The sequence below is a fragment of the Stylophora pistillata genome, chromosome 12, assembly GCF_964205215.1.
Source record: "Stylophora pistillata chromosome 12, jaStyPist1.2, whole genome shotgun sequence".
In the NCBI taxonomy this organism is placed as follows: domain Eukaryota; kingdom Metazoa; phylum Cnidaria; class Anthozoa; order Scleractinia; family Pocilloporidae; genus Stylophora; species Stylophora pistillata.
Window position 1 is genome coordinate 27910906 of NC_142530.1, and position 15817 is coordinate 27926722.

Below are 15817 nucleotides of genomic sequence, written 5' to 3' on the forward strand. Positions count from 1 at the left end.
CTTCCAAAGGGAAAGAAGTGTTGAGATCAGCATTAGTTTGAAACGTTGATCGAGAACCTGAAATTATTGAAATGATACCCAGCTTTTAATCAGGCGAAAGCCTCTCCTTTTTGGATTTTATGGTAATAATCCCCCCTTGGTGTTGCGAGAACTGTCTCACTCCACATCCTACCAAGACGAAATATATGCTGCTTGCTGGACGCGGACAATTGACTGGGCCAAAACAACTGAGCTGTTAAGATGGGTGATTATGTTATCGAGGAGGTTGTTTCTTCAAGATGCCTAGGTGTTCAGATAGACAATGCTCTTAAATGGGAACGTCATGTATCGGAATTAGCGAAGTCATTTACGCAGAAGTTGAATTTACTTAAATCCTTGTATTTCCTGCCTAAACAGGCGAGAACTGATTTCTATTTTAAGGTTCAGTTTCACCGTCTTTGACATATGGTATGTTAGTTTGGGGCTCTTGTGGTCGAGTGTTTTTCTCAACCTTAGAATCTATGCATGTTAGAGCGGCGAAAATAATATTTAACTTGGATTGGTGTACGCCAGGCAAGGAGGTTCTTGCCACAGTAAAATGGAATGCCTTAGAGATTATGTATGAGAAACGATTATTAATCTTAGCGCATCAGGCTTATTATCATCTTTAACCATGTCCTATGAACTGTAGTTTTTTTGCTTTTTTGTTGTTGTTGTTTTTTTTTTACATTTACATGTTATTACGTCAGTAAAATCATCAAGATATCACACCAACCGTAAAAATAAAGCAAATAACTAGATAAAGGCAATAAGGAAATTAATAAAAAAACAAAAAAAACAATTATGTTGATGTTGAAAATAAAAGTTAAATTACGAAAACTATATATAAGCGGTACAAATATCATTTAAAAAGGCTGATAACCTATGTTTAAAAATTTCTAAGGAAGTTAACGAAACAATGGTCTCAGGGAGGCGGTTCCAGTCTGTTATAGTTCTTGGAAAAAAGGAAAATTTGAAAACGTCTTTACTTACATATGGCACGCCAAATTTAAATTGATGGTTTCCCCTCGTGCGACACTCGGAGTGGGGTACTAAATATTCTCGATTATCTATGTCAATGAGACCGCGAGTTAGCTTATACATAAGTATTAACCGAGACTGCCTTCTTCTCGTTTCCAACGTGGTCCATCCTAAATCTTCGATCATGTCAGTAACACTAGCATATCTAGGATAATTCTGCGAACAAAACCGTGCTGCTTTACGTTGAACTCTTTCCAGGGCACTGACATCTTTCTTTTAAAACGGATCCCAAGCCGCACTCGCGTATTTCAGCTTCGACCGCACGGGGGATGTATATGCAATTTCCTTTACATTCTTTGGGCAATTTCAAAGGTTGCGTTGGATTGAACCCAGCGACTACAACAACAACAACAACAACAACATTGACTTTATTTTTTAAAATTAAAGAAATAAAGGCCTTTGCAGCCCGCAGTTAGCAAAGCTATTCTAGGCGGGCTACCTAAACAGACATTGTACAGGCTCTCACACATACACATACACGCACGCACACACACACACACACACACACACACACACACACACACACACACACACACACACACACACACACAGACGCAACAGTTAAAGCGACTTGTTTGCTTTAGCTGTTATTATGGAAACGTGATCTGACCACTTAAGCTTGTTACTAATAGTGACCCCAAGATATGGGAAGCTATCCACCTGTTCCAATTCGACACCACAGAAGACGTATTTTCTCTGGGCTGGGTTGATCTTATATGAGATGGTAACACTTTTACATTTGGAAGGATTAAACTCCATTTACCAATAGTGTTGCCAGGATTCTAGTCTGTGTAGGTCAGATTGAAGAAGGTCACAGTCTGCATCGCTGGCGATAATGCCATAGAGTAAAGCATTGTCCGCAAAGAGCCTCAGTAACTATTGATTTCACGTTGTCTGGTAAGTCGTTTATATATAATAAAAAGAGTAACGGGCCAAGGACTGTACCTTGGGGTACGCCAGAAGTCACTGGGCTTTGACTTGATGTTTGGCCCTCGCAGACAACTGACTGGAAAAGTTGTGTAAGAAATGAGTCTAGCCAGGTTAGAAGCGGGCCCTGGAACCCATAGTAGTACAGTTTCCATAGGAGACGCCTATGAGGAACCTTGTCAAAAGCCTTAGCGAAGTCCAGGACGACCGCGTGAATCGATGAGCTCTGAATAGCCTTTGCCATGTCGTGTAAGGTGAGAATTAGCTGCATCTCTGTAAATGTCTTTGCTCTAAAACCATGTTGACAGTCAGTTAAGATGTTATGATCGTTTAGATGTTTCATAATAAAGCTGTGGACGATATGCTCGAGGATCTTCGACGCAACAAAAGTAAGGGATATCCGCCTATAATTGGCTGGGTCAGATTTCTTACCCTTTTTAAAAACTGCGCACACATTTGCCTCTCTCCACCTGCGGGGACAGTACCACGGTCTATCGAGTCTTGAAAGATGTCAGTCAAAATTGGAGTAATGTCTGCAGCAAAAGTTTAGAGAAACCAGGGTGGAACTTGGTCAGGGCCACAGGCTTTGTTACGGTTTAGTGAGCACACAAGTTTTAAGACTCCCTGTTCTGAGATAATCAAAGGGCCCAAGCCAGGTGTGGGATCAGATCTCATTTCTGGAATGCTCTCCAGGTTTTCTTTAGTAAACACACTGTTTAAAATTTCTGATTTAAGACCACTATCACTTACGACTTTTCCGTCCACTTCAAAATCTGCAACCCCCGGATTATCATGGTTAAGTCGCTTTACGTAGGACCAAAAACGTTTTGGGTTTTCTTTAATTGCCTCACCAAGGTGGTTACTGATATACTCTTCCCTACCAGACTTAAGATTTCTATGCACACGTTTCCTGGCAGCCAAAAATTTATTCCAGTGTTGATAAGACCCTGTTTTCTTTGCCTTGTTTTGAAAAGTATGTAAGTAGTTACGGCCTTTGGAAAATGACATTTAAGTTACCTAGACCTAAGACAGATATGGTCAAGAAATCGATCATGCTCATACAAGTCAATTACTCGGTGGAACTCTCCGGAAAATCAAATGAGATCAATTCAAGACGTCGACACTTTTAAAAAGTCACTGTACTCAAATGTATTTTTAAGCCACGTATTTTATAATGATGTACCATGTAGAATTTTTATTGTTGTAAATATGTAGAAATCTTGCAATAGTCTTCTTGTAATTAGTTAGGAATTTAGTCTTATTGTTCGTACACGACCACATCAGCTTTTGCTGAATTTTTTAGCGTGTTTAAATAAACGCTGTTGTTGTTGTTGATTCTTTCACAGAGGGCGAGGCTCGAGGAACGAGGACTTTATCTGGGAACGAGATTAGCTGCACCATTAATTTTTTTCTTACTGTCCACGCAAATAAAATACATTTTTTTTAGGGTAGCATGTAGCCCCAGACACCAAAATGGCGTCCCCAAAGCTTGATTTACTCTTCCTTTTCAAATTAAATTTTCGATTCGTCATCGATTCGTCATCTCATTTTTAGCGTTCAGTTGCAGTTCAGCCGGAAATGGGATGCTGTAGAGACAGGGGCGAAGACTGCAGATGTATTTTGGTTACTAAAGAGCCACTGAGAGCCCAGCTCGTTATTGCGCTTCTTTGCATTCGCCTCCAGCTCTCTTTTATTTCTTTTGTTTCCTTCTTTAAGTAATCAACTTTTCAGAAGCATTCTGGACGGGATCGTACACTACATTTAGCTTAATTGGGTCTCCCTCCTTCCAAAGTCCGAAACATATTTGTCAAACTGAATAAAAGACTGATCATGATGGAGAAATAAATGGGTGGGCATGTACACGGTTTCTAACATCGCGAATGAAAAGGCCCCTCCTCGCTCTAGATCTGTCTGCTTTCAGTCAAATAAACACTGGGGACAGCACTTATGGGCCTACCTCATTAGAAATATTGTTATTTTTAACATAGCGGACAGCACTTATGGGCCTGTCTCATAATGATTATTGTTATCATTATTGTTATCATTATTATTATCATTATTATTGTGGATGGGTGAGTGAAAAATAAAAAAAAAAAAAGTGAAAAAGGAAGTAAGAACAAAAAAGACTGAAAAGAAAGGAAACATAAGAAAAACCATCACGTCATGTACTGTTCCCTCTATTTTTTTTCCTTTTGATTAAAAAAGGGGAGAAAGGAAGTAATAGAAATGAGAGGAAATGTCCATTTAGCCATATTCCTGGCTATCAATCAAAGGTCTCCCTAAGACTAGAATGTTCCGTGAATTAAGAAAATCATGTGCGGGCTTAAGGAAATTCTTGGGTACCCCGGCTTCTGCCAAAATGATAGCTTCTGTTCACATTTTGGCGTTTGGCGGAGGGAGGAGAAAAACTAGAAAAATACACCGTACAATATGGCGACCAAATATTCGCTGCCCTGTATCTCACGCTTGAAAACATAAACAACCGACTGCAAGCAGGCTATGCGATAATTGAAATTCGTTTCATGCAATTTTCGTCTAAAAACCATACTTGTAATTTCAAATCAAATTTGTACCGCACACTGAGCTGCGCACTCCTTTCAAATTACACACTGGGTCTTTGAAATCTGCGCATTCCTTTTGAAATCACGCTTATAATTTCAGATTAAATTAATTACACTCCTCCACTCAGTTCAATTATCATTGCTCATAAAATCAACAAATTGCTTTTGTGTTGTTAAGGAAAAGCATATTTTCTGAAAATGTGGCAGAATTCTCAAAAAATAGCAAAACTTTGAGCAAAATTTGGAAAAAAAAAATAGAATCTAAGGAGAGGTTCATAGTTTTAGTACCCAGACCTCTTGATGGAGTGATCTATCGACCCTTCTGAGCACAACTTCCTGCCTTGGTCTCAATGCCAACCTGAGCATGTTGTGCAATCGTTTTCATCTCCTCTCCTTTACAAGAAGATATTGCAGTCAATTTTCCAGGAATATTGTCACCGCAGAACAAGTGAGAACATTTCAAGATCAGGGCGTTATCTGCATTCGAGGTGTTTTCGGAGAATGGATCGAAAAGTTGACGAAAGGTGTCGAGAGAAACTTGGCGAATCCTGGGAAACTAAGCGAGTGGCTTAAAAGTGAAAACTCAGAGACACACTACTTTAGTGATTTATTGAACTGGAAAAAGATTCCAGAGTTTAAGGAGTTTGTATTTGAATCACCAGCCTCGGAAATAGCGGGAAAGTTAATGGATGCTGAGGTGAGCGATACGGATCAATGTTACATGCTGACGTCATTGTTTACATTTTTGCTCATTTGCATACGGCTTTGCGTAAAGAAGGAAGCATGTTAGATACAAATTGACTCCAGGCAGCTGAAGAGCTAGAAAACCTCAGTACATGGTGAAATTTTTAGCTCTTTGGGTGTAATATTCAAGGAGAAATAGTCCATCAAAAACTGCAAAATTTCTGGGTGGCAAAAGCGCTAATGAGCTCATACATGCTATGTAAAATTTTGAGTTTTTAAACCCGTGTTGCACAAAAAGTATTCAATTCATCAGGCTCGTATTCATTGGCCGAGTTAATCGTACTTTGACCTTTCGATATCCAGAACTGATTTATTTTTAGCTCCATCAGAAACTGAATTGCTTATGCTAATGAGGCAAATATTGTAAACAAGGATTCCCCTATAAGTAGTGTTGGCCGACATGGTGACCGACATGGCAACCGACATATCGACCGACATGTCAGTCGATTGTCGGTCGAGAGTCGGTTGATAGTCGGTCGACAGTCGGTCGATAGTTGGTCGACAGTCGGTCGATAGTCGGTCAACAGTCGGTCGATAGTCGGTCGACAGTCGGTCGATAGTCGGTCGACAGTCGGTCGATAGTCGGTCGACAGTCGGTCGATAGTCGGTTGACAGTCGGTCGATAGTCGGTCGACAGTCGGTCGATAGTCGGTTGATAGTCGGTCGATAGTCGGCCAATAGTCGGAAAATAGTTGGTCGACATGTCGGTCGATATGTCGACTGTTATACGTCGGCTGATAGTTGGTCAACATATCGGTAGACAGTCGGTCGATATTTGACCGACGCTTGGCCAACACTTAGCCGACACTCGGTCGACACTTGGCTGATGCTTCACCGATACTTCACTGACACTTAAGTGATGCTTCAATGGTATTTTACCTCTTGTCGAACTTATGCACATGTTTTAAGGAAATCTTAACAGGATAAAACTTCTGCTGTTCTTTGGGGCATGGACTATTAAACTAGAAACAACGAAACGACTGAAACTGCTGAAATGAAATGACCGAAACAAAATGTCCAAAACAAAACCCCCGGAACAAGGGAAATGAAACCATGTCATGCTGTTCTGCTGTTCCCGCTTGGAGTTTTCTCAGCACATTCATTCAAAGGGATTTAGCCTGTGTACCTGGCAGTATTGTAACCGCACGCGAAATAAAGTTTTGGCGGCAGAGCTGCCGCGAGGAGAATAGGGAGAGGGACTTTGAAATACCACCTGCACGAAAACCATAGGTTTTTGAATACTCTGCACACCAGTGGGCGGTAGAAACGGATTGGTCAAGAGAAGTACACTCGTCAATCAAATGTTAGAAGATCCCTCATGTATTTCCCAAGGGACACTTTGAAAATTACACATGCATTATTTGAAATGAAATGTGTGGCACTGAAGTTTTGCTATTAGGCACAATAGCATACTAAGGAACAATATTCGATGATCAATCCTTGAGGTAAAAACACATTTTAAACAAACAGATACCTTCCAATATACCCATTTCACTTCTTGTCACTTACCATTTGTTAGAGGGTAAGCTCTACGAATCTTTACAACAAACTCCTCAAAGGACCCTTTCGAGGATAACACTTCAAAATTTAAAGAACATTTGTGGTACAGAGGGTATCGAATCAGTATGGTAGCAAAACTACTATGATCAGAAATCAAATTCACAAAAAAGGAGTTTCGTATGATGCACGATCCTCGCAGTACATAGTGCTATTAAAACAGGCCTGTACAGGACTCGAACCACTGACCTCTGCGATACCAGTGCAGTGCTCTACCAATTGAGCTAACAAGCCAACTGGGAGGTCAGTGGTTCGAGTCCCGTACAGGCCTGATTTTTTTCAGGTCTGATTTTTGCTATTGCATAAATAGCGCTATCTACTGCGAGGATCGTGAATCATACGTATCTAATAACGCAGTTCAAACTATATGAACTTCATATATCCATTGTAAAAGGAGTTTCGTTGAAAATAAAAAAGATCATTTATTTTTTGTGACGCTATACCAGTGTCAAACTTGAAAGAAGCTTTACACAGAAAATGGCATTTAATACAAAATTACTACCTTCAGTGCCATTTTTCTGGGGAAATTTTCAGTAGTCACCACTCATATCCTTTAAAAGAAGAAAATCCCTTAGACATGCTCGTGAGAGCAAAGAACTGATTCAACAAAACTCTAAAAGGTTTTTTACATGTTTTCACACAGGAAGAGAATCAGTGTGGCCTGTAAATCTTTGCCAATGAGGCAATAAAAGTGGGTGGCATTCAAAATACCCAAGTTCTCTGGTAGGCGGTATTTCTCGTGGCTTCGCCGCTCGCTTCTGGGGGCTTCGCTGGCAAAAATGTATTTTGCACACGCCTACAATACCGCAAGCTATGCAGGCTAAAAGGGATTCAATTTACATTGTATATCAAAAGCCAAGCTTCCTAAAATGCCCAACTTTTTTCGAGAAGTTCTTTGTCCCCTAATTTTTGCACTGAAAAAGCAGTAGAGGAAAACTCGGCCTTTGGTCTTTGGAAAGTTTTATCATAGGTGCTGACTTTTTCTTAAAGTGGGACGGTGACTCAAGGATTTGCAATTATGAGGGTTTTCACTTTCCCGTTATTGTTACTTGCTTAACGGACTTCAATTTGTGAGTGGCTCATGTTGTAGTAAATAAGTCACCCCCAAATTTTTTAAATTCACCACGCCATTCATAAGTCGTTTCTTATCTTAATCACACACCTGAAATTTTATGCCTTCAAATCAAATTTTTCTTCAAATCAAATTTTTCAATACCGACTCTTCAACAATACACAACCACATGAGCGACATTCAAACTATATTCACCGATAAAGTTCAGACACTTGACTGATAGACTACCGACACTCAGCCGATAGACCACTGACACTTGACCGATATTCCACCGACACTTGACCAATATTCCACCAAGACACGACACTCCATCTGTTGGTCGACAGTCAGTCGACATATCGACCGGCATATCCACCAACTATCTTCCGACTATCGACCGACTATCAACTGACCTGTCGACCAACTATCGACCAACTGTCCACCGACATATTGACTGATATGTCGGTCGTCATGTTGGTCACCATGTCGGCAGACACTACCTATAGTAAAATTGATCCTGCAAGCTCATAGTACTTTTGGATGGCTTGCATCCCTTTTGAATTTAATTTGCCCCTCTATCCTGCTTGCAAGCAAGATTTCTGTACAGTCCAATACTATTGTAAAACAAAGTCGTATTTCCAAGGCAATTGACTCCTTACCTTTAAACTCCCCCATTTAAACATGTGGATTAAAGTGAAAAGTCACATAAATACCCCACCCGACCCAGGCAAGGTTCAAGGTCCCCACCCCTCAGGCACAGAGAACAGTCAAATACCCGTAGGTTGCCGGGAGAAGGGGGTTGGATGCTGAAGTTTTGGATTAACTGCTGTGTTACTCGGAAATTTTAGGTGATAGGTGAGCTTTGTAGGTTAACAGAATTTTGGCAGGGGAGGTTGAGGGTGCTTCTGCATGGAGTTGAAGATTTCAGGGAAAACTGGTGAAGGTTGGGTAGAACTTATGAAATTTTACAAGAAAAATCCTATCGTTAGGAGAATTACTTACAAGATTGAGGGAATGATAGGTTAATGGTAGCAAACTAGTAAAAGTTGAAGTACACTTATATTATTTTATGAGTTGACTTTCTTAATGGGGGCGAACTGTTAGGGGGTGAAATTGCAATGGGGCTGGGTTATTCTTACCTTGTTTTGACATATTAGCTGTGTTCTGTTACTGAACAGATTAGATGCACAGCAACATGGAATCTGTATTTTAAATGGAAATTAATTACCTCTGACACAGACAACCCTGTCTCTCTTCTTCTTTCGTTAATCATGAAATGTGTGATCTGTTCTCACTTGATAATACACTGATCTTACAGTTTGCTGTATTTTATCATGAGCACGTTTTTACCAAAGATCCTGGAACAACTTGCACCACTCCTTGGCATCAAGACCAGTCTTATTTCCCAGTGGATGGATGGAAGGTAAAATCAAAGGAACTGATAGCTTTGAAGTTAATGAACAGATTATTACAATGCTAGGTTGAGAGACTGTTTACTTTAGGAAGCAAAAGGAATTGGGGGGAAAAGCTTGCATAGTGAAATGTGGGAAGGAGGAGAATTTTAAAACAATGACAAATAAGCATCAAGTGGAGTGTTCAAGTCTTCTACAAGATCATTAATGTCTTAATTCTCTCTTTTTATGGGAAGAGGGTAAACTAAAAAAAAATCTGGTGCTTTGGCCTATCTGTGGATTGTATGTTGAATTTTGGTGATGATTGTAGAATAGGTAAAAACAGATGATCACACAGATCTTCTTGCTTACACAGTTGTGATGTAATGGAAAAATCCTTTCAGAGTTTCCTTGCAAAAATTAATTTTAAGGTCTATGCAGGAATGTTTAGTAAAAATTTTCAGATAAACAGAATTATCAATAAATGTTCATTTCCATTCTGCTTGTAACCTCAGAATGAGTTGTCATGATCTTGTATAGAATCAAATATCACCACTTTATTCTGTTCTTTTTTTTTCTTTGCTCTTGCTCTAGCTCAGTTAATATTTTCATAAAATCAAAGATCTTGAAAGGTCCTCACACATTCCACAAAGAAAACTTTATTTTCTTTTTCTTGACAGAACTGTTCATTTTGGATTCCTGTCACTCCTGTATCCAAAGCGTCAAATTTGACTTACTTTGGTGGATCTCATAAGTGGGGTAAATGGTTTAAACCTACAAATTTTGCATCCCTACAGAGTTACAAATACACAAAAACGTATAATGACAAGGTTTTTGAAGACATCCCTGATATTGATGGTCATCCAGAGGCATATGACTTGCTTTCCTGGGACCTTCAGGTAACCCAGTGTGCTGAAATGGATAAATTAAAAGAAAAAATAATTTTAAGTCGGTTTGATTTGTAATTTATTTTATATATGCTACCCTAATAAATCTGGAACTAAAAGGACAGTAGAAATCAATTTGACCTGAAATTTCATAGATCTTTTAAACAATGTGCTCTGAAAAACTTTCCTGAATAAATTGTTGCAATAAATGTTTATGTGGCAAACATAACACACGACAGGTGAGTGAAAGATGACTTACCATAATCTGAATGCGCAAGGATTCAGGGCCCAGTTGTTCGAAGGCCGATTAATGCTAACCCAGGGTTAAAATTTAATACAGGTTTCTTTACTTCTATGTTCAAAAAAGCCTTTTTTGGAAAATGCCCTCTATTCTTTTAGAACATCCACTCATCAAATTACAGACATAGAGATTTAAACTGAGTTTTCTTTCAAAGCTTTCAGATCTGCAATCAAATTTCACGCTAACCCTGGGTTATCTTAATCCAGCTTTGAACAACCTGGCCCAGATGCTTAACTTAGCTTTTCATGAGCTGAAGAGGTGGCTTAGCCCTTTAACTCCCATGATCTAATTGCTAATTCTCCCTTATAGCTGCCCCTTATTTTTTAATTTCCTTGTAAATAAGTCACAAGAATTTGATGTTAGGTCAAGGTAACAACTTCTACCTGCATGATAAGTTTGAGTATTCTCATTACCCGTTTGCTGGATAATGTATGGACAATATAGGAAGAAGTTACATGTTAATCACCTCTGGGTCAGTTACAGGGTTAAGTCTGACCCATCCTACAGGAGCTTGTCAAAGGTTTTGAAGCACTTAAGTGTTAAGGAATTTTTCTACCCCTGGATGAGTGTTAGTTCATTTAAGCATGTACACTGCACAGGTACATCACAATTCTAATGTGATAGTGAATAATAATAATAATGTATATGAGCACGATCCTTCGCAGTAAAGCACTATTTGAGCAATAGTGAAAATCAGACCTGAAAAAAATTTCAGGCCTGTACGGGATTCGAACCACTGACCTCTGCGATACTAGTGCAGCGCTCTACCAATTGAGCTAACAAGCCAACTGGGAGCAGGCCATCAAATTAATTCGATATAAACCCGTAGATGATAAATCAAACAACAACAAATATATGAAACATGTGTGAACTGCGGTTATGAGACGTATATGAGCACGATCCTTCGCAGTAAAGCACTATTTGAGCAATAGTGAAAATCAGACCTGAAAAAAATTTCAGGCCTGTACGGGCTTGTTAGCTCAATTGGTAGAGCGCTGCACTAGTATCGCAGAGGTCAGTGGTTCGAATCCCGTACAGGCCTGAAATTTTTTTTTTTTTTTTTTTTTTTTTTCAGGTCTGATTTTCACTATTGCTCAAATAGTGCTTTACTGCGAAGGATCGTGCTCATATACGTCTCATAACCGCAGTTCACACATATGTTTCATATGTTTGTTGTTGTTTGATTTATCATCTACGGGTTTATATCGAATTAATTTGATGGCCTGCTCCCAGTTGGCTTGTTAGCTCAATTGGTAGAGCGCTGCACTAGTATCACAGAGGTCAGTGTTCGAATCCCGTACAGGCCTGAAATTTTTTTCAGGTCTGATTTTCACTATTGCTCAAATAGTGCTTTACTGCGAAGGATCGTGCTCATATACGTCTCATAACCGCAGTTCACACATATGTTTCATATGTTTGTTGTTGTTTGATTTATCATCTACGGGTTTATATCGAATTAATTTGATGGCCTGCTCCCTGTTGGCTTGTTAGCTCAATTGGTAGAGTGCTGCACTAGTATCGCAGAGGTCAGTGGTTCGAATCCCGTACAGGCCTGAAATTTTTTTCAGGTCTGATTTTCACTATTGCTCAAATAGTGCTTTACTGCGAAGGATCGTGCTCATATACGTCTCATAACCGCAGTTCACACATATGTTTCATATGTTTGTTGTTAATAATAATAATAATAATAATAATAATAATGATAATAATTTATTTCTTATAGAGCACTATTTACAATTATGACAGATCAACAGCACTTTACAATTAATGTACTAACCCACCCATCCCACCCCAGGGGAGGGCATCTATCGCACAGTAATCTTGTGCGTGGGAAATTAACGTCTCCTACACCTAACCCTGCAGGAGACAGGACCTCTATTTATTCATCCTTATCCTAGAAGACTAGAATATCTAACCATTTCTTGATGTTATAGAAAGGTAGCACATTCTTCTCAATTATTTTAAGACCTTGAGTGTTGGTCCGGCATGGGCTCGAACCCTTGACCTCCTGCACAACAGTCCAGCACTCTCTAACCTTGTCTTTGACAACAGTCCAGCAATCTCTAACCTTGTCTTTGACACTGATAATCTTGCACATGCATGCACCATGTGCATAATGTTTGCATGTGTATTAGATATAGTATACCCAAGGGCAATACTATTACAAAAATACTGGCCCAATAATTCACAATAACCTTGAAACTGATTAATTCCGTTAACTTAGTCTTGATGGCATTGTGCTTAACTATTAGTTCAACCTCAAAAATTACAAGTCCAGGTTTGATACAAAACTTTTTATCTCAGTCCCAAAAAATACAGTTTTTAGCTTTGCTATCTTTCAGAGTGAAATTGCTATTTTTAAAAATACTTAAGTCCATCAAAGTCTTGACTTTTATTTTGCATTCTTACCATTACACAGCCTGGTGATTGCTTAGTATTTCACATGAAAATTCTTCATGGTGCAAAGCAGAGCACAGACCCATATGGAAGAAAAGTGGTTGCCATGCGCTGGCTTGGAGAAGATGCAACATTTGCCGATAGACCATGGGAACCATCACCCAATTACAATGGAGGATTAAAACTTGGTGATCACTTCTATAAAAGCGAATCTTTCCCAGTTGTTTGGAGATCAGAAAAACAAATTGGTAATTAAACAGAAACTGTCATGGTTTTCTGAGGGGTCCAGATTAAATGGTGGTGATGACAGACATCCTTGTCATTTAACTCTATGACGCCCGTAGCATCTAATTTCTCCTTACAATATCAGCCCTGAATCACACATTAGGGTCACAAGAATAAAGGAAATGATCACCAACTAAAGAAGCTCTTGATTGTTAGACAAATTCTCCTTATCAGCAGCTCAGGAAATGTATAGAGAACAGTATGGAGAATATGTATACTGATTAATTAGGGTGCAATTAAGGGTTAGAGGGTTTTTTAATGCAGTTTTTTTGTAATGTTGTAGGTACTGCTAAATTGGCTACCTAGCTTATTCTAATAAAGCTTATTAGTTAACTCAAAAGTTTACTCAGTGTCATGTCTTTGTCTGCATTATCTCATTTGGCCTTTTATATATCTTCTCTGTCTCCTTGCAGCATAGTTGTCCTTGATCTCAGTGAAGAATCATGTCAACATCTTGAATAGTTATCTCTTTTATCAAATGAATCACTAATTGATGACGATGATGAATCATGTTTCACACACTAAGAATTACTTTGATTGACATAATGGTCATATGTTCTTTTCCTCAATTATTTAGATTAATTCTTATCAAACTCGTGATAATTTTCGGCAAGAGTACATGCATATAACCCCATACATTAATTATGCATTCAGTCTTTGTTCAATGAAAACAATAGCGATAACAATAGAACTCCGCAGAGACTAGTGGTCCTCATCCCAGTCTTCCAGCCATTTGAACTTAATGATATTCTCTTGTCTTTACATTGCTTGGTGTTACAAGATTTGCATGTCTTTCCTATAATTAACAATTATTCCACGAGCCCGCGTTGGATATGAGATGATGGATAGCCAACGAGGCGCGTAGCGCCGAGTCGGCTATAATCATCTCATATCCAACAAGTGCGAGTGGAATAATTTTTTTTATTAACAAAAATGTCCCCAAGATATAAGGCAAATCTTCTTGACTTTATTTTGTAAGAAGAAACCGGATGTTATGATGTACAGATATTAGATTATGGTATATTGGCTCATATACCATAATGGCTAAGCCAATAAAAGGTCTTGAATTGTATTATCTAATGATCCAGCTTTTAATAATTATGCATATCAGAAATATTTGGGGAAAACTGGCAGTATGAATAGACAGTTAAATACTCCTAGTGAACAGGGGAGAAAAAATGGACTGATCTCGCCACTGAAGGGGCTAGCTCATCTTATTATGGCACGAGTAACTCAGGCTCACTGTTTGTGTCACGGACACATGATTAAAAAGAGAGAACATATGGGGCAAAGTTTAGGTCAATAAAGGTCAGTGAAGAAGAGTATTTTCCCGAAACTTCGTGTACATATTAAGGACGACAACAAATTGCCACATGGTAAGTTTCATTGAATTTTATTTCCATTTTCAAGCAAATTTCTAGACCTAAACTTCGCCCCATATGTTCTCTCTATTTAACCACATGTACATCACACAAATAGTGAGCCTGGGTTACCTGTGATTATGGGTGATCTCAAAATGGAATTTTTTTAAAACTTTAGTGACACGTATTGGAAAATATGGCAGAGAAATGGTCTCCCTATCTTCAAAACAAAATTGTAAGATTTTGTTCTAAGCATTACTGATATTTTTAAACAACCCATAAGATTAACAGGAAAGTCATTTATTAATACAATTATCATTACCTAGGCTGGTCATCAGATCTGCAGCAATGACTAGACTTGTTTTTGTGTCTTTTCTGAAAAGCATAGAACGAAGAAGTAGCAGAATTCTCAAAAAATAGCATACCTGAGCAAAATTTGGAAAAATAATATCGAACATAATATGCTCGCATCTCGCACACAGGCCGCCCAAGCTCACTACTAGGAACACAGATGGCCCAAGCTCTCTTTGAGAACCACACAAGGAACACAATTTGCATATCGATTTAGAAGGATTTGTATGGGATTTTCTACAAGATATCCATAGAGATAGTTAAAAGTGAAAATATTAAATAAAAATGGCTTACCTTATTCCATACGTGTGTTGTTTGCTCCTGGTGTCGTTATTTTACCGATTTCACTTGATTTAAGCGGTTTTTTTTTTTTAATCCCATGTGTGGTTCTCAAAGCGAGCTTGGGCTACCTGTGGAGTCACGTCCGGTTTTCTTGTAGTTAGCTTGCGTTGCCTGTGGCTCGCAGTTTATACTTTTAGTACCCAGATCTCTCGATAGAGTGAGCTATCGACTTAAGTATGGGTGACGCTATATCGAAGGCGTTCGTCGAGGGTCGAACACACAAGTTTATAGTACAGCGGTTAAAATTGAAATACGTCGTGTAAGCTGCAGCACGTGTTCCCCACGAAAAGTTCAAACCCGAAAGGATGAAGATATACAAAAACGAATGAAAATGTACTTTCTTCCTAGTTACCTTGTGAGGTAAATATTTCGTACCTTAACACCTCATGATTTAATGAGAATAGTGACTTCTGTATTAAACTTAAAAACTAAATGTCGCGTGTGGGTGCAGAGCGTGAGACAAATGAGAATTCCGCACTTGTACCCAACCTTCTGTTTTAAGTGCACCAGCTCGATGCAAGGCCAAGATAGAGAACGTCAGCCCGTTTTGGTGTCAGCGACTTCACTACAAATATAATGACAGGCAACGAAAGGGTTACTTTA

The 15817-nt window shown here is 38.9% G+C and overlaps 1 protein-coding gene and 1 long non-coding RNA gene across 3 annotated transcripts; one reads left to right on the forward strand and one right to left on the reverse strand.

Annotated features, from left to right (window-relative positions):
• Positions 1-4842: 4842 nt before the first annotated feature.
• LOC111338293 (uncharacterized) lies at positions 4843-13505 on the forward strand. 2 transcript variants are annotated; one of them, XM_088741798.1, is made up of 4 exons: positions 4843-5244; positions 9218-9322; positions 10088-10189; positions 12898-13505. In XM_088741798.1, exons 1-4 carry the CDS (start codon positions 4912-4914, stop codon positions 13129-13131), a joined length of 774 nt encoding a protein of 257 aa, XP_088597924.1. In that variant the 5' UTR covers positions 4843-4911; the 3' UTR covers positions 13132-13505. The 2 variants fall into 2 exon arrangements, with proteins under 2 accessions (XP_088597924.1, XP_088597923.1); XM_088741797.1 differs by having other exon boundaries at positions 4844-5244; positions 9971-10189.
• LOC148719473 (uncharacterized) lies at positions 9823-15510 on the reverse strand. Its single transcript, XR_015994258.1, has 2 exons — positions 15167-15510; positions 9823-10202 (listed from the first exon to the last, which is right to left on the reverse strand). It is a non-coding gene; the product is annotated as an uncharacterized LOC148719473 (long non-coding RNA).
• Between the last annotated feature and the right edge of the window lie 307 nt (positions 15511-15817).

What these genes read in the sequence shown, in the direction of transcription:
- LOC111338293 (XM_088741797.1), top strand. Translation starts at nt 4,912, where the DNA reads ATGTTGTGCAATCGTTTTCATCTCCTCTCCTTTACAAGAAGATATTGC. An exon ending in GAAAGTTAATGGATGCTGAG is followed by an intron (nt 5,245 to 9,217) that starts GTGAGCGATACG and finishes CTGATCTTACAG; the next exon opens with TTTGCTGTATTTTATCATGA. An exon ending in TCCCAGTGGATGGATGGAAG is followed by an intron (nt 9,323 to 9,970) that starts GTAAAATCAAAG and finishes TTTTCTTGACAG; the next exon opens with AACTGTTCATTTTGGATTCC.